General features: G+C 36.8%; 1 protein-coding gene across 1 annotated transcript; it reads left to right on the top strand.

Moving 5' to 3' along the window:
- The first annotated feature begins 18,282 nt into the window (after nucleotides 1-18,282).
- LOC113249515 (vomeronasal type-1 receptor 4-like) lies at nucleotides 18,283-19,062 on the top strand. The gene has a single exon (XM_026491001.3). The coding sequence runs from the start codon at nucleotides 18,283-18,285 to the stop codon at nucleotides 19,060-19,062; it is 780 nt and encodes a 259-aa protein (XP_026346786.2).
- The last annotated feature ends 3,473 nt before the right edge of the window (nucleotides 19,063-22,535 follow it).

The raw sequence follows: 22,535 nt of genomic DNA, 5'->3' as shown, positions 1-22,535 counted from the left end.
GCTTCTGTTTCGTTCTTGCTGACTGTCTGTCTCCCTCTCTCAGATAAGTAAATAAATAAAATCTTTAAAGAAGAAGCCCACATCTCTAAGATCCCTATAAAACAAGGGGCACAGCCTGGGACCCAGTCAATAATTTTGGGCTCTGGAAACCCCGCAATCTCTCTTCATCAGAATGACAAGAAGGAGAAGCCCCCCCCAGCAAAGAAAAGACAGTGAGTCAGTGGCCTCTGCCACAGAAGTAACGGATATGGATGTAACCAAATTATCAGAAATGGAATTCAGAGTAACAATGGTCAAGATAATGAGTAGACTTGAGAAAAGTATTCAGGAAAATATTACTGAGAATATAGAATCCCTAAGGGCGGAAATGAGAGCGAATTTGACAGAAATTAAAAATTCTATGAGCCAAATGCAGGCAAAACTAGAGGCTCTGACGGCCAGGGTCACGGAAGCGGAGGAAAGGGTTAGTGAAATGGAGGATGGGTTAATAGAGGAAAAAATAAAAATAGAAGATGGTCTTAAAAAAATCCACGCCCACGAATGTTGGCTACGGGAAATTACTGACTCAACGAAACGATCCAATGTTAGAATCATCGGCATCCCCGAGGGGGTGGAGAAAAACAGAGGCCTAGAAGAGATATTTGAACAAATTGTAGCTGAAAACTTCCCTAATCTAGCAAGGGAAACAAACATTCGTGTCCAAGAGGCAGAGAGGACCCCTCCCAAGCTCAACCATGACAGACCTACACCACGTCACGTCATAGTACAATTCGCAAATATGAGATCCAAGGATACAGTATTGAAAGCGGCCAGGGCAAAGAAATTTCTCACGTACCAAGGCAAAGGCATCAGAATTACGTCAGACCTGTCTACACAGACCTGGAATGAGAGAAAGGGTTGGGGGAGCATTTTTAAAGCTCTTTCAGAGAAAAACATGCAGCCAAGGATCCTTTATCCAGCAAGGCTGTCATTCAGAATTGATGGAGAAATAAAGACATTTCAGAATCGACAGTCACTAGCCAATTTCGTAACCACGAAACCAGCCCTACAGGAGGTATTACGGGGGGTTCTATAAAAGTAAAAAGGCCCCAAGAGTGATACAAAACAGAAAGTCACAGCCAGTACAAACAAAGACTTTACTGACAACATGGCAGAATTAAAAGCATATCTCTCAGTACTCAGCCTGAACATTAATGGTTTAAATTCTGGCTTCAAACGCCATAGGGTTGCAGATTGGATAAAAAGAAATGACCCATCCATTTGCTGTCTACAAGAGACTCATTTCGAACCCAAAGATGCATTCAGACTGAGAGTAAGGGGATGGAGTACCATCTTTCACGCAAATGGACCTCAAAAGAAAGCTGGGGTAGCAATTCTCATATCAGATAAATTGGATTTTAAACTACAGACTATAGTTAGAGATGCAGAAGGGCACTATATTATTCTTAAAGTATGTATCCAACAAGGGGATATGACAATTATAAATATATATGCCCCCAACAGGGGAGCAGCAAGATACACAAGCCAACTCTTAACCAGAATAAAGAGACATATAGATAAAAATACATTAATAGTAGGGGACCTCAACACTCCACTCTCAGAAATAGACAGAACACCCTGGCAAAAACTAAGCAAAGAATCAAAGGCTTTGAATGCCATACTCGACGAGTTGGACCTCTTAGATATATAGAACACTACACCCCAGAACCAAAGAATACTCATTCTATTCTAATGCCCATGGAACATTTTCAAGAATAGACCATGTTCTGGGACACAAAACAGGTCTCAGCCGATACCAAAAGATTGAAATTATCCCCTGCATATTCTCAGACCACAACGCTCTGAAATTGGAACTCAACCACAAGGAAAAATTTGGAAGAAACTCAAACACTTGGAGACTAAGAACCATCCTGCTCAGGAATGACTCGATAAACCAGGAAATCAAAAATCAAATTAAACAATTTATGGAGACCAATGAGAATGAAAATACAACAGTCCAAAACCTATGGGATACTGCAAAGGCAGTCCTAAGGGGGAAATACATAGCCATCCAAGCCTCACTCAAAAGAATAGAAAAATCTAAAATGCAGTTTTTATATTCTCACCTCAAGAAGCTGGAACAGCAACAGAGGGACAGGCCTAATCCACGCACAAGGAAGCAGTTGACCAAAATTAAAGCTGAAATCAATCAAGCAGAAACCAGAAGTACAGTAGAGCAGATCAACAGAACTAGAAGCTGGTTCTTGGAGAGAATCAATAAAATTGACAGACCACTGGCAAGACTTATCCAAAAGAAAAGAGAAAAGACCCAGATTATTAAAATTATGAATGAAAAAGGAGAGGTCATGACGAACACCATTGAAATTGGAAGGATTATTAGAAATTTTTATCAACAGCTATATGCCAATAAACTAAGCAATCTGGAAGAGATGGAATCCTTCCTGGAAACCTATAAACTACCAAGATTAAAACAGGAAGAAATTGATTTCTTAAACAGGCCAATTAATTATGAAGAAATTGAGTCAGTGATAAACAACCTTCCAAATAACAAAACTCCAGGCCCGGACGGTTTTCCTGGGGAATTCTACCAAACATTCAAAGAAGAAATAATACCTATTCTCCTAAAGCTATTTCAAAAAATAGAAACAGAAGGAAAGCTACCAAACTCATTCTATGAGGCCAATATTACCTTGATCCCCAAACCAGGCAAAGACCCCCTCAAAAAGGAGAATTACAGACCGATTTCCCTAAAGAATATGGACGCCAAAATCCTCAACAAGATACTTGCTAATAGAATCCAACAGTTCATTAAAAGGATTATCCACCACGATCAAGTGGGATTCATACCTGGGATGCAAGCGTGGTTCAATATTCGCAAATCAATCAGCGTGATACATCATATCAACAAGAATAGACTCAAGAATCATATGATCCTCTCAATCGATGCCGAAAAAGCATTTGACAAAATACAGCATCCTTTCCTGATTAAAACCCTTCAGAGTGTAGGAATAGAAGGTACATTTCTCAATCTCATAAAAGCCATGTATGAAAAGCCTACTGCAAATATTATTCTCAATGGGGAAAAGCTGGAAGCCTTTCCCTTAAGATCAGGAACACGACAAGGATGCCCACTCTTGCCACTATTATTCAACATAGTACCAGAAGTCCTTGCAACAGCAATCAGACAACAAAAAGGGATAAAACGTATTCAAATCGGCAAAGAAGAAGTCAAAATGTCTCTCTTCACAGACGACATGATACTCTATATGGAAAACCCAAAAGAAGCCACTCCCAAACTATTAGAAGTTATAGAGCAATTCAGTAACGTGGCGGGATACAAAATCAATGCTCAGAAATCAGTTGCATTTCTGTACACGAATAACGAGAACGAAGAAAGAGAAATCAGGGAATCCATCCCATTTACAATAGCACCAAAAACCATACGTTACCTTGGAATTAACTTAACCAGAGACGTAAAGGACCTTTATTCTAGAAACTATAAATCACTCTTAAAAGACATTGAGGAAGACATAAAAAGATGGAAAGATATTCCATGCTCATGGATCGGAAGAATTAACATAGTTAAAATGTCCATGCTACCCAGAGCAATCTACACTTTCAATGCTATCCCGATCAAAATACCGAGAACGTTTTTCAAAGAACTGGAACAAATAGTCCTTAAATTTGTATGGAACCAGAAAAGACCCCGAATCTCCAAGGAACTGTTGAAAAGGAAAAACAAAGCTGGGGGCATCACAATGCCGGATTTCGAGCTGTACTACAAAGCTGTGATCACAAAGACAGCATGGTACTGGCACAAAAACAGACACATAGACCACCCAGAAATGGACCCTCAGCTCTTTGGGCAACTAATATTTGATAAAGCAGGAAAAAACATCCGGTGGGAAAAAGACAGTCTCTTCAATAAATGGTGCTGGGAAAATTGGACAGCTACATGCAAAAGAATGAAACTTGACCACTATCTCACACCATACACAAAAATAAACTCCAAATGGATGAAAGACCTCGATGTGAGACAGGAATCCATCAAAATTCTAGAGGAGAACATAGGCAGCAACCTCTACGACATCGGCCAAAGCAACCTTTTTCATGACACATCCCCAAAGGCAAGAGAAACAAAAGATAAAATGAATTTATGGGACTTCATCAAGATTAAAAGTTTCTGCACATCCAAGGAAACAGTCAGAAAAACTAAGAGGCAGCCCACGGAATGGGAGAAGATATTTGCAAATGACACTACAGATAAAGGACTGGTATCCAAGATCTACAAAGAACTTCTCAAACTCAATACACGAGAAACAAATAAACAAATCAAAAAATGGGCAGAAGATATGAACAGACACTTTTCCAATGAAGACATACAAATGGCTAACAGACACATGAAAAAATGTTCAAAATCATTAGCCATCAAGGAAATTCAAATCAAAACCCCACTGAGATACCACCTTACGCCAGTTAGAATGGCAAAAATAGACAAGGCAAGAAACAACAAGTGTTGGAGAGGATGTGGAGAAAGGGGATCCCTCCTACATTGTTGGTGGGAATGCAAGTTGGTACAGCCACTCTGGAAAACCGTGTGGAGGTCCCTTAAAAAGTTAAAAATTGAGCTACCCTATGATCCAGCCATTGCACTACTGGGTGTTTACCCCAAAGATACAGACGTAGTGAAGAGAAGGGCCATATGCACCCCAATGTTCATAGCAGCAATGTCCACAATAGCTAAATCGTGGAAGGAGCCAAGATGCCCTGCAACAGATGACTGGATTAAGAAGTTGTGGTCCATATATACAATGGAATATTACTCAGCAATCAGAAAGAATGAGTTCTCAACATTTGCTACAACATGGACAGCACTGGAGGAGATAATGCTTAGTGAAATAAGTCAAGCAGAGAAAGACAACTATCATATGATTTCTCTCATCTATGGAACATAAGAACTAGAATGATCAGTAGGGGAAGAAAGGGATAAAGAAAGGGGGGTAATCAGAAGGGGGAATGAAACATGAGAGACTATGGACTATGAGAAACAAACTGAGGGCTACAGAGGGGAGGGCGGTGGGGGAATGGGATAGACCGGTGATGGGTAGTAAGGAGGGCACATATTGCATGGTGCACTGGGTGTTATACACAACTAATGAATCATCGAGCCTTGCATCGAAAACCGGGGATGTACTGTATGGTGACTAACATAATATAATAAAAAATCATTATTAAAAAAAAAAAAAAGAATGGACATGGATAGAATTAGAATGTATTATGGTAAGTGAAATAAGTCAGTGAAAGAAAGACAAATACCATATAATTTCACTCATATGTGGAATTTTAGAAACAAAAGAGATGAACATATGGGGGGGTGGGGCAAAAAAAAGTAAAAAGAGAGAGGAAAACCCCATAAGTGCCTTTTAATGATAGAGCACAAACTGAGGATTGATGGAGGGAGGTGGTTGGTGCATGGGCTAGAAGGGTGATAGGTATTAAGAGGGCATTTGTTGTGATGAACATTGGGTGTTGTATGTAAGTTATAAGTTACTGAATTCTATGCCTGAAACCAACATTGCACTGTATGGTAACTAACTGGAATTTGAATAAAAATTTGGTGAATAAAATAATGAGAGAAAGTTAAATTAACTGAGAAGAAATATCTGTCCTCACATTTTGTACAATGAAAAGAGTAACTCCATAAATGCTTAGTGCGTTTAGAATCTGGTGAACTTAACTGACTATCAACTTTATAGAGACTGCTGTACAAAGATGTTATATTTGAACCCAATGGTAACTATGAATCAAACACCTATAATATATGCAGAAAACATAAAGAGAAGGAACTCTAAGTATAACATGAAAGAACATCATCAAACCACAAAAGAAGAGACCAGGAAAGAAGAGAACAGAGAAGAACTGCAAAGACAACCAGAAAACAAAGTACAAAATGGCCTATCAATACTTACCTTAAGTGTAAATGTACTAAATCTTCCAATCAAAAGATATGGGGTGACTGATGGATTTGAAAAAACAACCCATCTACATGCTGTCTATAAAAGACTCATTTCAGACCTAATGACACATATAGATTGAAAGTGAAAGGCTGGAAAACATATTTTCATATGCCATGTAAATGGAAATGAAAAAAAACCAGGGTAGCAATACTTATATCATACAAAATAGACTTGAAAACAAAGACTGTAGAAAGAGAAAAAGACAGACACTCCATAATGATAAAAGGATCAACACAATATGAGGAGACAACGATTGTAAATATCTATGTACATAGGAGCTCATAAATCCATAAAGCAAAAATTAAAAGACTTAAAGGGAGAAAACAGCAGTAATAAGTCACTGTAGAGGACCTTAACACCCAGTTACATCAACGGATGGATCATTCAGGCAGCAAATCAACGACCAAACAGTAGCTTTGAATGACACATCAGACCAGATGGATATAACTGATGTATATACAGAACATTAGATCCCAAAACAACAGAATACACATTCATTTCAACTGCAAGGAACATTCTCCAGAACAGGTCATGTTAGGCCACAAAATAATTCTCAATAAACTTAAAAAGATTAAATTCATATTGAGCATCTTTCCTGACCACAGCTGTATGAAACTAGAAATCAATTACAAGAAATGGAAAAAGCACAGACACGTGGAGACTAAACAACATGCTACTAAACAAGAAATGGGTCAACCAAGAAATCAAAAAAGAAAATTTGAGTATAAAAGGAGACAAGTGTAAATAAAAACTGAGTGATTCAAATCTTTGCAAAAGCAGTTCTAAAACAGTAGTTTACAAAAATACAGTCCAATCTCTAGAAACAAACAAAAGAAATCGAATCTAATCTTACCCTAAAAGGAAGTAGCAAAAAGAACAAACTATACTCAAATCTAGTCAAAGGAGGAAGTAATAATGATTAAAGCATAAATATATGAAATAGAGACTAAAAATAACAGAAAATTTCAATAAAACGAAGAGCTGATTCTTTGAAAATAACAAATTTGATAAACCTCAAGCTAGACTCCTAAAGGAAAAGAGAAGAAGGATGCAAATAAATAAAATCTAATACAAAGTTGTAAAAATAACAAACAACACACAGGAACAGAAAAGATTGTAAGAACATATTATGAAAAATTATATGTCAACAAGCTGGACAACCCAGAAAAAAATGGACAAATTCCTACAAACATAATTATTTTCCAAAACTGAACCAGGAATAAATAAACAATTTGGGCAGACTGATCATTACTCATAAAATTAAATTAGTAATAAGCAAGTTTTTAGCAAAGAAAAGTGTAGAAGGAGATGACTTTACAGGTGTGTTCCAGCAAATACTTGAACAGGAGTTAATACCTATTCTTCTCAAGCTATTACAAAAATGCAAGAAAATAGAAAACTTCCAAATTCATTCTATGAGGCCAACATCAATCACCCTGATACCAAAACCATACAAAGACAGCACAAACAAAACAAAGCAAAACAAGAAAATGTTCAGGCCAATATCCCTGATGAACACAGATGGAAATTTCCCTAACAAAATATTTGCAAACCTAGTTCAACTATACATTAAACATTTACCATGATCCAGTGCGGTTTGTTCCAGGGATGCAATACTCACAAATCATTCAAGATAGAATGACAGAGAACCTTAAAAAAAGGAAGGATAAAACTGATATGATCATCTCAATAGATGAAGAAGAAGCATCTGACAAATTTCAATATCCATTTATCATAAAACTCTCAATAAAGTTGGATTAGAGGGAACATCACTCATCATCATAAAAGTCATATATGAAAAAACAATAGCTAACATCATATTTAATGGAGAAGAACTGGAAGTGTTTCTTTAAGATCAGGTCTACACTCATTGCTTTTATTCAACATTATACTAGAAGTCTTAGCCACAGCAATCATAAAAGAAAAATAAATAAAAATCATCCAAGTTGGTAAGGAATGAGTAAAACTGTAACACTTTCTAGATGACATGATATTATACATAGAAAATCCTAAAGACCATATCGAAAAATTTTAAACTGATAAATGAATTCAGTAAGGTAGTAAGATTCAAATTTAATATACAAAAATCTATTGCATTGGGGTGCCTGGCTAGCTCAGTCAGTAGAGCATGTGACACTTGATCTCAGGGTTATAAGTTCAAGCCCTGTGTTGGGTGTAGAGATTCCTTAATAATAAAATGTTTAGGGGTGTCTGGGTGGCTCAGTCAGTTAAGCATCCCACTCTTGATTTCAGCTCAGGTTTTGATCTCAGCGTTCTGGGTTTGAGCCCTATGTTGGCCTTTATGTTGGATATGGAGCCTACTTAAGAAAAAATAAATAAAATCTTTAAAAAAATGTGTTGCATTTCTATATACTGCTAATGAAATAGCAGAAGGAAATTAAGACAATAATTCCAGTTACAATTGTATCAAAAATAATAAAATATCTAGGAACAAATTTAATGAAGAAAGAAAAAGACCTACAATCTGAACACTATAAAACACTGATGAAAGAAATGGAACATGACACAAACAAATGGAAAGATATACCATGCTAGTAGATTAGAAAAATTAATGTGGTTAAAATGTTCCAAAAAAGTCTGTACTACCTAAAGCAATCTTTAGATTCAATGAAATCTCTATCAAATAACCAATAGCATTTTTCACAGTTCTAGTCTAATAATATAAAGATTTGGTTGAACCACAAAAGATAGCCATAGAAATCTGTTTTCTTTTCTTTTTCTAACCTTTTCATTTACAGTTTACCTACTGGAATATTTTTTCCCCCACATGTTTTGTGGATAACTTCTTGTCATTCAGGTTTCACCTTATATAACATTTTTTCTGAAATGCTTTGCCCTTGCTGATCAATCTAAATTAAGGCTCCTGTAATCCTATCTGATGATTTTTTATTTTTTAATTTAATTCCAGTTAGTTAACATACAGTGTTATATAATTTATCACTTGTGTATAACACCCTGTGCTCATCACATCATGTGCCCTCCCTAATACCCATCAGCCAGTTACCTCATTCCCCCACCCACCACCCCTCCAGCAACCCTCAGTTTGTTTCTTTTTTTTTTTTTTTAGATTTTATTTATTTATTTGACAGAGACAGAGACAGCCAGCGAGAGAGGGAACACAAGCAGGGGGAGTGGGAGAGGGAGAAGCAGGCTCATGGCGGAGGAGCCTGATGTGGGGCTCGATCCCACAACGCCGGGATCACGCCCTGAGCCGAAGGCAGACGCCCAACCGCTGTGCTACCCAGGCGCCCCAACCCTCAGTTTGTTTCTTATCCTCAAGAGTCTCTCATGATTTTTCTCCCTCACTGATGACTTCCCATTCAGTTTTCTCTCCTTTCCTCTATAGGAAAATGCAAAGGACAACAAAAATGAGATATGACCTCACAGCTGTCATAATGGCTAAAATAAAAAACACAAGAAACAACCGGTGTTAGCAAGGATGTGCAGAAAAAGGAACCTTTCATGCACTGTTGATTGGAATGCAAACTGGTGTAGCCACTTTGGAAAACCTTATGGAAGTTTCTCAAAAAGTTAAAAATAGAACAACCTTATGAGTACGTAATTGCCCTACTGGGAAAGAGAAAGAAAACAAAAACAGTAATTTGAAAAGATGTAGGCACCCCTGTATTTTTAGCAGCATTATTTACAATAGTCAAGATATAGAAGCAACCTAAGGGTCCAACAGTAGACAAAGGGCTAAGGAAGATGTGGTGTGACATTGCTCTTCCTCTGGCTGCAGGGCTCCCCTCCCAGGTTCCCAGATACCCTTTCCTTCATCTCCTTTAGTCTTTGCACCTTCAAAGGAGGGCCCTTCCTGATCCCTCCTTTCAAAATACAAATCTCCCTGCCTGCACAAGGAAATCATTTGACATACACTTATTTTCCAATTTACTAAGTATTACACTTTTTTCACTGAAAAAATAGGAGCCCAATTAAAGCATTATTTGTGTCTCCTTTGTTCAGTAATGTATGGCCTCCATCTGAATATACCACCTTAAGGACAATGGTTGCCATATGCATTGTTGATGACTTTTGAAACCTTGACCAATTGGTACATAGTTGTCCAGGGATACGCTGAGATAAGAGATGGTGCCTTTGGCCTGATGCTTTGGGGTCTGGTGCCTGTGTTATTAAAGAAGGGGCTGCACTGCAGAGATCTGAGCAGAAAAGAACCTTTACCTTCCCACAAGTCACACGTTAGCATGGGACTAAACTCTGTTAGGCTCACATCAGAAACAGGAACTAACTGATCATGTTGATAATGGACAAAGAAATCTGAAGTCAGCACTTATCTCATTGGCCTGGGTCCTACACCAATATCGGCTTCATTTTATTTTTCAACCGGACTGGTTTATTACAAAATGTAATTTTTTAACAACTATTAATTCCAAAAAGAGAAATTAAAACCACAGAATAAATTGCTTAATTTATATAGTTATATTAGTTATTGTTTTTATTGTGTATTAGGATTGAATTGAATATTCAGCTTTGGTTTATTAACCTTGAGCACCAGCATTTATATATATTTTAATTAAACCAATGTAGACTTAGATGCTCCAAATTGAGCTATCCATAGAAGGATCCATAGAAGTCTCAGAAGAGAAAAATTACTCTCTGGATGGATGTACTTTGACTAGAGCAATAAAACACCTTTGTTTTCTAGCAGCTGAAAACAATGAGCACTCTAAGTGTACTTCCTCCTCTGGTCTTGTAGAACTCTCTAGAATCACTTGTCAATTTAGGAAGAGATGTTTGTGACCGCAGGTGCTGACTTTAATTAAATACATTTCTAAGCTCATCAAGAGAATTTGTTGTAATTTGTGATTCCTCTGGACAAATCAAGAAGTTCACTGTGCACACACCGGTTTCCAGTCCTTGGGGATGCAGCAACCCGCCCCTGCTATAGCCCTGGATCCAGGCCCCTGACCCAGCTGCAGCCATCAGAGGTGTCCCCTGCACTGCTGAGGAGCTCAGATGAAGTAAGTCCTCTCCCTGTCTGCAACTCTTGTAGGAAGGGAGAGACCTGGCCTTTTTTTCCAGGAATTTGCTTCTTCAATTATTTTTTTGTTTCAGATTCTTATGCTAAGTCCTTTGTCTTTCACAGTAAGTCTCCTCTCTCTGTGGTCCTACTCCCATATTTACTATTTTTTCGCTTATCGTTTCATTTCTATTCCATTTCTCTCATCTCTCTTTCCTGTTACACTTTTTATTCTTCTGTCTTCTCCTTTCATTGCTCTTCATCTATAAATCTCATTGCTCTGATTAAAATTATTGAGTTTTTCTTTCACTTTGCAATCTTCCAACTCAACTCATATTGAAATGTGTTTTATTTTTAATATACCTTACTTTTTATGTTTGCTTATGCCTTTACTAATCTTCACCGTCTGGGACTATTCTCATGTGTTCTCATTTCTCTGACTTTATTTATTGTCTTTAAAACTCTGTTTTTAATTTCCTCTTGAATTTTCCCCTGCTTTTCCTTTTATCTTCCAGTTTTGTTACTCCCTTTCTTGTCTGTGCCTCGATTTTATTAAATGCATACATGTTATTTGTTTTTGTCATTTCTTTACATTCCTTAACATAGTTTCTGTAAATCTTTCATTCTTCTTTAATGCCCTTTGACATAACACTAAGCACCTGTTACTGTCAGTCATATGTGCTCTGCCTTACTCTTGCAAGTGTTCTAATTTTATAATAAACTTAAAAACTTTATTGAGTTTATTTTCACTCTCATTCATTCCTGTATAGTTTTCTTTTCATGTATATGTCTTCTAATTCTCTCTTTGCAAGTCTAATTTAAAAGTCATTTAAAATATTTTTAAGGACCAATAAAGTGGCACGCAATTCAGAAATTTTAAAAATATTAAGAAAAGGTGCTGTAAACATTTTAATTCATTGCAAACTTTGTATATATGTAAATATACATATGTATAATATTCTCTATATAATATATCATTCTCACATTCAGATTAATAAACTAATTTGAAAAATAAAAGCTGCTTTCTCTAAGGTGCATTTCTAGGTGTTTGCTTCCGTGATTTTTACTTTTTGAAGTTTGTACAAATTTCTATTGTGTTTATACTTTGTTCTCTTTCTTTTTCTTTTCTTACTAATTCAGTCTACTCCCTCCCATCCTTTGTTTCTGTTATTAGTGTCTTTTTTCCCCTTTCTTTCATGCCCACTTCTCTTTTTTCCTCTTCTTTTTCTTCTAGTCTCACACCTCTTCATGTTCATTTGGAGTTTTAATTTTTTTTTAATTTTTAATTATGTCTTCTTAGTCACAGTATATCATTAGTTTTTGATGTAGCGTTCCACTATTCATTGTTTGATTTTAACAACCAGTGCTCCGTGCAATAGGTGCCCTCCTTCATACCCATCACCAGGTTAGCCTATCCTCCCACCCCTCTCCCCTCTGAAACCCTCTGTTTCCCGGAGTCCATAGTAGCTCCTAGTTCATTCCCCCTTCTCCTTACACCCCCTTCCTTTTTCCCTTCCTTCTCCTACTGATCTCTGTGCTATTCCTTATGTTCCACAAATGAGTGAAACCATATGATAATTGTCTTACTCTGCTTGACTTATTTCTGGAGTTTTAATTTTTAATTCATTTTTCCATTTGTTGCCATATATGGTAATAAAATTCTTTTTTTGTTGTTGTTGTTGTTTGGTAATTTTGTTATTAGTTCTTTATTTTTGATTGCATTGACACCCTGTTCCTCACACTTGTAAGTGCTTTCTGATATTTAAAGTATATTAATTTATATCTTTTTTGAGCTTTATGATTCTTATTGATTATGTTGGGGAGGACATCCTTATCCTCTCCTCTTTTACATTGGGTCTGGGTCCTGCAAATTAAACCTCAAAAAGACAGATGAACAGGAGGAAAAAAACCAAATTTGTTCATTGGCCTACGGGAGCTCACAAAAGAGAAACTTGTAAATTATTAAAATTAGGACCTTTTATACCTAACTTCAATAAGGAAATGGAGTGAGGGTGAAGAGGATTATGAGATGAACAAGTAGGTTTCCAGGGGAAGAAAAGGGAGAAACAAAAAGTTTGTGATGATCATTGTCTATGCAGGTGTCAGTGGTATTTTTCATCCTTTTCATGGAGATAAAAACCCTCCAGAGAAGGGATTTTTTTTAACAGTTTGATTCCCAGAATTTCCTGCTTTCAGTGAGGTAAAGGAAGCTCTTAGAAGGCTTTTTTTCTACAACCATTGAATCTCAAAGGTCTTTAGTTTAAAATAATCTTTATCATAATAGAGTTTAAGTGGGTCTCCACAATCCTATCTAAATGTTTTCATAGCAGTCTCTTACTCAGATCACTGATGCTTCTGGAAAATTATTCTTTTTTCTTGATTTCCTAAAGTTCCCCATCTTGTGTCTTCTAATTTATTCTGACAGACATATATCCTAATAGTTTGTCTATTTCTTGTTAAACTTTAACTTTCCCATAATCCTTGCTTTGCTTCTGAGCTTTTTTTATTTGCACAGATTTTCGTTAGGTGTTTGTCTGCCTCCACTTGTGTTTTGTTGTTTCCTTTTTTCTCTCTTTGCCCTCATTCTGTTTAGCTGATTTCCCTGCTGGGATGACACTACCTCCACCATCCTGTTCTTTCTAGTGTCGCTTGTTCCTTCACATTTATTGTCCTTCTCTTTCCTTTTTCAATTTGGTTAACTGTCATCTCCTGATTTTAATTCTCTTTCTCCTATATTTCCTTTCACCTCTTCCACTTATTTCTTCATTTCTTTTAACCATTCTCTCCACATAGTGCCTTGTTTTTTTGTTCATGTTTCTTGGCTCTTCATTATCCTCTAATCTGACAGACAGAATATAGAAAGGATTTGTCAAGTTCAATGCAACAAAAGGGTTTAGATTCTATTGAAAATTCCATTTCCATTTCATTTCATTAATTTTATATGTCATTTAATAATTTTTAAATATTCATAAGAATTGCCCTTTTGTGATAGTGGATATTCTGACTTGTAAATCTTAATGTAGTCCTACTTATTTCTTAACCTCTGTCAACTGAGTTATATAAAATACCCAGGAAATTTTTGCAGAAATTTGAGATTATATCATTGTATTACTTCTTGTAAATCCTTTATTTTCTAAAATTTCATTCTCTAGTGAAGGAAATAACTTGCAAAATCATGATGCGCAGTATTTATTATAATATTTTTCTGTAGAGTTTCAACCTTTTTTTCAGTGTAGACGATTTTCAACAGAAAATGATAATAATAACATTTTCTTTGTCTTTGGGAGTACTTATCCCTCTTAAATTCTTTACCATATATGTTGAGATAAACTGCAATAAAAATGGGGACCAGATAGTTGGCACACTTCTGACATTTCTTACTAATAAATAATTATGTTGGGTTTCATAATTTATTAGTTTATTCTGTTTATATTAGGTAACTACCTTGCACAAAGTTAATAATTTCATATTTATAATATACTGTAGAATTTTATTTTTATCATAAATGGATAATAAATGTATATGAATGTAAATTTCCCATTTACTGTGATAGTCATGCACCTTTCTTCTTTAGGATGTTAATATGGATATTTATATTAGCAGATTCCCTAAAGGGAAGACATCTTAGCATTTCTTGATAAATCTAAACTCTTTACAATACACTATTCTTGTTGATATCTTGGTGCATAGAGTTTACAATTATTTAGATGTATATTTATATATTTTATTTAGATGAAATGAATATAACATAAAATTAACCATCTTAAAGTGTGCTTTTCAGTGGCATTTATAATATTTACAATGTTGTACACCCACCACATTGTTAAGTTTCAAAACATTTCATCCCCTCAAAGAAAGCACAGACACCCCCCCCCAACCCAGTCACTCCACTATCCCTCATCCTTCCAATCTCTAGCAACCACATGTCTGCTTTCTGTCTATGGATTTATGCATTTTGGGTATTTCGTATACATACAATCATACTATATATGACTTTTTGATTGTGAGTGTTTTACTTCTAGGCTAGGCTTTCTCATGTAAGTGTGGTCTTGTCAGTAGTTACCTAGGGGATGACTGGTGTCCCATATGGGTTTTGATGTTGCTTGGAATGGAATGGCTTCACATATTGTTTTGGAATTTGGCTGAAGATCTCTTCTCTGTGGTTGCTCAGCCCATAAAAGGCTAGGATGCTTCACATGGTGGTGTGGTGGGTTTGCAGTGAGGTAGAACAGCAAGCTGTACCTAAGGGCACTTATCAAGATTTTGCTTGTGTCATGTTTACTCTACACTGACTGGCCAAAACAAGCCAAGTGACAACCCATGTTAAAGGGACAGAGAAAAGCCACCTCATGTGTGCAACCTCAATGTCAGGGTAGAATTTATAGGCATTTTTGTAGTCTACCACTTCCCGGGATCAAGAGCAAAAGATATGTAAGAAATTGGAGACAGGGAGTAGAGACAATTCCTCAGAGGAGAATTGCTAAAAAGAAGAGAAGAGAAATTATTCAAGAAATGTGCAAGACACAGAGTACATTTGCATGTTGATGGGGGAAATTTGATAATGCTTGAGACAGAAAAGAATAACAGAAGAGAGGGTATTGAGCAGGAAAGATATTTCCAGATTTATTGTAGAAATGCATGGATGGACTGTGACAAAAGCATAGACAACCCATTCTCAGAGCCAGAGGAAAAGCTGAGGTTCTGAGCAAGGATACAGAAAGTAGGATTGCTGTACAGATGGAATTAGGGGGAATATCTTTTCATTGCTTTATTTTTCTAAATGAAATATGGAGTTCATTGATGAATGAATGAAGAAAATATGGTGTATATATATACACACACAGTGGAATATATATACACACAAATATACAATGGAATATTATCTATAATATATATAGATAAGAAGTATATATATATAATGGTATATTATTCATATATAATGGAATATGTATATATATATACAAACACAATGGAATATAATTCAGCCATAAACAAGGGAATCTTGCCATTTGCAAGAATGTGGTTGGAATTTATTGGTATTATGCAAAGTGTAATAAGTCAGACAGAGAAAAACAAATATTGTATGACCTCACTTACACGTGAAATTAAAAAAAAATTCCCAAACCGTCCACTGAATTCATAGATACAGAAATCAGACTGGTAGTTGACAGAAGTGGAGATTGGAGGGTGGGTGACATGGGTGAAGGGAGTCAAAAGGTGTAAACATCCAGTTCTAAAAATAAGTCATGGGGATGTTATGGGCAGCATGGAGACCATAGTTAATGGTGCTGTATTGTATATTTGAAACATACTTGGAGTGTAGAATTTAAAAGTGGTCATTATAAGATACAACATTGTAACTATGTGTGGTGATGGATGTTAAGTTGAATTATCATGTTGATCATTTTCCATTCAATACAAATATCAAATTACTGTTGTATATCTGAAACCAACATGATGCTTCATTTTAATTATACATCAGTAGAAAATATGCAATGTGACATAAATTGAATATGAGATTTGGAGAGAATTTGTTGGTAGTTTGAGAATGGAGAAGTTATGAAATAGTCATCAACTGGAGTGAGAAAGTGAATATTCAAAGAACAGTCTAGAAAATTTAGTGTGAGTGCTGGGTGAAACGAAAGCTCGATGGAGGTAAGAGGTGAAGAATTTAAGTTCACTTAATATGTTTATGTATTTCTCTCTAGCCTTGTTTATCTGAGTAGAATGATGTGAACTAGGCAGACTATGTGTGTGTGTGTGAGGACTATAGAAGCCGGAATAATGTGAAGGCATCACATGATTTGCAGGAAATGATTATAATCCTGAATCAAGGAAGTTTAGGTGAAGAGGAGAGATTAGGAGATTTTGTGGAGAGTAAAGAGATCAATGTTTTGCAGACCCAGCGGATGTCAATGTTATTTTGGAGACAGAGATTACATAAACTATGCTGGAAATATCTGGTAACAGGAGGATTAAATGCTTGGAAGTGACACCTAATGAATTTACAATATGGGCAATGATAAACTCTAGTATGTGGGTAGGAGAGTGTGGAAGAGGTGAGGAAGGCAGAGGCAGGAGTATTGGAAGAGAGGAAATCACAAACGTGAGAGAGGCTGAGGATACTGGACAGATCATTTGTGTGGATAGTATGATCACCAAAAATATGACAGGAGGTGAATTGGGGAATATTACAGTGAGTCAAGTGTTAGAAGGGGAGTGATTTGGGGTGAGTAGATTACCTCCAAATGTACAGTGGTGGATGTAGCCTGATGACAAGTTGGTTCAAAGGTGGGGTGATGAAAAATTATCTGAAAGTGCTGGGGATTAAAAAAGACATTCCCATCTTCAGGCCTCTTGATATAGGGGACAGGGGAGAGATAGATCCCACTACCTGAGAGAGATTCAGGAGAATCAGTGACTTTAGTGTAGAATAAAGAGATGAAGTGAATTTTCAAAACAGAACTGGAGGATGCAGTACTGATCCAGGAGGTGATGTGATATGTACATTGGAAGGGTCTTGGAGTTGGGAAAGGTGTGTAACCAGGGTCAGGAAATGCATAAAGAGCCAGATGGTCATGTGGGACTCTGGGGTTGGAGTCTTCTTCTGGTGAATGACTATAACAATAATGTGTGTCATGTACAATATAAATGTAATATTATGCATTAATATACATAATCATTCTTTTATTATTCATGGCAGAAGATGGAAATTCATTCAAATATTTGAGGTGAAGTTCAGAACATACATATAGAATATGAATTGAATCTGTATAAATCTGAAATATTGTTTTTAATGAGCAAAAAAACTTCAGATACTTATTTGTTAGAATTACACTTATATCTTCATAAAAAGCATGCTTTATCGCAACCCATATATTCTTGTGCAGTGACATCAATAATCCTTGATATTTACCTCTAGAACTGATTACTTTCCTGAATGTTGTTACAGAGCATCTGCACAACCTCCTGCTGAGGATGATCAGACCTCATGGAGTCTCCATATGATCCCATAATTTCCATCAGGTTTACAAATCATTTTGGGTTCCTTTTGAATCTGAGCAAAAGTGTATCAAAGTAAAGAGGCCAATGAATGTGATGGTTTCAAGTGATACCATTTTGGGAGTGTTCTTTCTCTCTCAAGTTGGGATTGGTTTTATTGGAAACACATTGCTACTGGTGCTACTCATCAACACCATCTCAGTCCCGCTACATACAAAGAAGCCTATAGATTTGATATTTATCCATTTGATTTTAGGGAATGTCATGACAATTGTTTTCAGTGGGATTCCAGAAGTAATGAATGCCTTTGGAGTAAGGAATTTTCTAGATGACATTGGTTGTAAGGTAGTGATGTACCTGTACAGAGTCACCCGGAGTCTTTCCCTCTGCACCACATCTTTCCTGAGTATTGTTCAGGCCATCAGTATCACTCCCAGCAACTCTAGGTGGGCATGGCTCAAGCCCAAAATCTCCACATACATTTTTCCTGCCTTCTGTTCTTTCTGGATCATCAACATGCTGATCTACATCCGTGTCATCATAAACATTGTGGCCCCATACAACACCACAGAAGTTGACAAATCCTATTCTCTGACATACTGTGTTGGGAAGGATCCTGATTATATTCAGTCAGCTGTCTTTCTAGGGTGCATGGTGTTACGAGATTTCCTGTGTGTGTTCCTCATGGTCTGGACCAGTGTGTACATGGTAACGTTCCTTTTCACACATCGCAAGACAGTGAAGCATCTCCACAGGACCAGCCTCAGCCCAAGACCCTCTCCTGAAACCAAGGCCATCCACACAATCCTGGCACTGGTGAGCTGCTTTGCTTTCTTTCACTGGAGTAATAGCTTCCTTACCATGTATGTAAGTTATAAACATAACGTAAAAGGTCTGGAGAACATCACTATAATTCTCTCCCATGGTTATCCGACAATCTGTCCTTTGGTACTGATCAAAAATCATAACAAACTATTCTTTCTGAACCGTGCCTTTTCAAAGATGAGAAAATCCTCTCAACACACAATTTCCCTCAACGCATGATGCCCTCACACAAATTTCTGACACCAGGGGCCTCAATTAGAATTTTCCATCCTTATTATAGGGAAGGTCAAATTGTGAAAGAGTGCTAACAATTGTCCCTTTGTACATCTCTCAAACCTTCCAGCTTTGTAAACATAGGAGATAAATAGCTAGACTTCCGGAATAAAACGTGTTTGAGATAGATACACCTGGGTGGGGAATTTTTTTTAAAGATTTTTTATTTATTTATTCAACAGAGATAGAGACAGCCAGAGAGGGAGGGAACACAAGCAGGGGGAGTGGAGAGGAAGAAGCAGGCTCATAGTGGAAGAGCCTGATGTGGGGCTCGATCCCAGAACACTAGGGTCACGCCCTGAATGGGGAATTTTTATCTTCTAATGATTCTCAAAAATGCATTTTGATTTTTTTGCCTTACCGTTTTTTTAAGAGATTTTTCCTAATGTGACAGATTTATTCGTTTAGTTACAGTAACTACACTTGCTGGATTATGCTAGACAGATCTTCCCTTAGAACAACAGACTTGGCGTCTGCACTATTCCATACTTTACACCTTCGAATCAATACATGAGTTCATTATATGTTGTCAGTTATATCTTGTTTAACCATAAACAGTGATATGTGTAAATGTAACCATGTTTCCCTCATATTATGAGTAACACCCCAAACCCCATAAAACCTTCTCATATACTTTATGAAGCCCCACTTTACTTCCTCTATGCACACCTTTCAACCTATTTGCTTCACTGGAGGTATTTCTTTCTTTTTTTTTTTATTTTTTTTAATGATCTTTTATTATATTATGTTAGTCACCATACAGTACATCCCCGGTTTCCAATGTAAGGCTCGATGATTCATTAGTTGCGTATAACACCCAGTGCACCATGCAATACGTACCCTCCTTACTACCCATCACCGGTCTATCCCATTCCCCCACCCCCCTCCCCTCTGAGGCCCTCAGTTTGTTTCTCATAGTCCATAGTCTCTCATGTTTCATTCCCCCTTCTGATTACCCCCCTCCTTCTTCCTTTTCTTCCCCTACCGATCATCCTAGTTCTTATGTTCCATAGATGAGAGAAATCATATGATAGTTGTCTTTCTCTGCTTGACTTATTTCACTTAGCATTATCTCCTCCAGTGCTGTCCATGTTGTAGCAAATGTTGAGAACTTGTTCTTTCTGATAGCTGAGTAATATTCCATTGTATATATGGACCACAACTTCTTAATCCAGTCATCTGTTGAAGGGCATCTTGGCTCCTTCCACAATTTAGCTATTGTGGACATTGCTGCTATGAACATTGGGGTGCATATGGCCCTTCTCTTCACTACGTCTGTACCTTTGGGGTAAACACCCAGTAGTGCAATGGCTGGATCATAGGGTAGCTCAATTTTTAATTTTTAAGGGACCTCCACACTGTTTTCCAGAGTGGCTGTACCAACTTGCATTCCCACCAACAATGTAGGAGGGATCCCCTTTCTCCACATCCTCTCCAACATTTGTTGTTTCTTGCCTTGTCTATTTTTGCCATTCTAACTGGCGTAAGGTGATATCTCAGTGTGGCTTTGATTTGAATTTCCCTGATGGCTAATGATTTTGAACATTTTTTCATGTGTCTGTTAGCCATTTGTATGTCTTCATTGGAAAAGTGTCTGTTCATATCTTCTGCCCATTTTTTGATTTGTTTATTTGTTTCTTGTGTATTGAGTTAGAGAAGTTCTTTGTAGATCTTGGATACCAGTCCTTTATCTGTAGTGTCATTTGCAAATATATTCTCTCATTCCGTGGGCTGCCTCTTAGTTTTTCTGACTGTTTCCTTCGCTGTGCAGAAGCTTTTAATCTTGACTAAGTTCCATAAGTTCATTTTATCTTTTGTTTCTCTTGCCTTTGGAGATGTGTCCTGAAAAAGGTTGCTTTGGCCGATGTCATAGAGGTTGCTGCCTATGTTCTCCTCTAGAATTTTGATGGATTCCTGCCCACTGGAGGTATTTCTTGAATAGTTCTGTTTTTTGAAGCCATTTTTTTTTTGTGTCAATAGCAAAATATGTTTTCTTTGTAAATTTCTACTTTTAGAAAGAAATATAGAGCCATTCCCTTCTGTCACATTATGTGATATCAGAAAACTTGAAAAATTCTGTTAGAAAAGGGCTAAACGTCTCAACAAAACATTTTAAAATATTTTTTCCCTAAGAACTGTGCTCAAACATGTGTAAGGGAACAAACATCACACTGAAAATGAAGCTGTCTATAGCACATGAGTGACTCTTACAGCACAGACCTCTGTGCCCCACAGCTTCTTGTGAAGGAGAAAACTGGGAATTGGAACCAGAGAGCACAGACTGACTGATGAGGTTAAAAAGAGAAAAAAGAAATTCAGCTAGATAAAAGCAAGGAAGGCATGAAGACACTCAAACTGAAAACAATTACAATATGCAAATACTAATTTTTAAAAGCTAATGTGAGTATTTCTAAACTGTCAGACAAAAACTGGGACTTGTGATGGAGGGGGTATTATAATAATGATAAAGGTTAACACAACTGGGAAGAAAAAGTTGCCCTAAAATTTTGGACCCTCAAAAGGTTAACTTCAATATAAGAAGACAAATTATAAACAGAAGACAGCATGTCCATGATTTTAGTGGGGGATTCACACCCAATTATTTCAGTAATTGATACCTTTAAAAGGAAAAAGTGTGCACTTAAAACACATACTATGGATCAATACAAAGCAAAACCATAATGAGATACTTTATACCCACTAGATTGGCTCAAATAAAAATGATGATTACAAGTGTGGAGAGGATGTGGGGAAATTGGAAACCTCTTACACCAGTTGGGCACGTAAAATGGTGCAGCCACTTTGGAAAACAACTCGGAAGGTTCTCAAAAAGTTAAACATAGAATTAACACACAGCCCAGCAATTTCACTCCCAAAGAAGTGAAAAGAGTTCTCCAAACAAAAACAGGTGTATGTGAATATTCACAGCACCATTATTCATAATATAAAAACCTGGAAACAACTGAAATGTCCAGCTACCAATGAGTGAAGGAAAAGCTGTGGTTTGTTCATAGCATGGAATCATATGCAGGAATAAAAAGAATAGAAGCAGTGACACATGGATGAACCACGAAAACATGCTATATGGAAGAAGCAAATCTTTTCTTTTCTTTTCTTTTCTTTTCTTTTCTTTCTTTCTTCTTTTTTTTCTTTTTTTCTTTTCTTTTTTGAGAGAGGGAGAGAATGAATGGGGCAGGGACAGAGGGAGAGAGAAAATCTCAAGCAGACTCTGTGCTGAGTGCAGACCCAACATGGGGCTTAATCTCATGACCCTGAAATCATGAACGGAGCCAAAATCAAGACTCACTTTACTGACTGAGCCACCCAGGCACCCCTGGAGGAAGCTAATCTTAAAAAAGCATATAATGTATCGTTGCACTTATATGAAGTGTCCAGAATAGGCAAACCCATAGAGACAG

The sequence above is a fragment of the Ursus arctos genome, unplaced genomic scaffold, assembly GCF_023065955.2.
Source record: "Ursus arctos isolate Adak ecotype North America unplaced genomic scaffold, UrsArc2.0 scaffold_5, whole genome shotgun sequence".
NCBI classification, from domain to species: Eukaryota; Metazoa; Chordata; class Mammalia; order Carnivora; family Ursidae; genus Ursus; species Ursus arctos.
The sequence above is the reverse complement of the archived record's forward strand: the minus strand, read 5'-3'. Positions and strand labels throughout refer to the sequence as shown.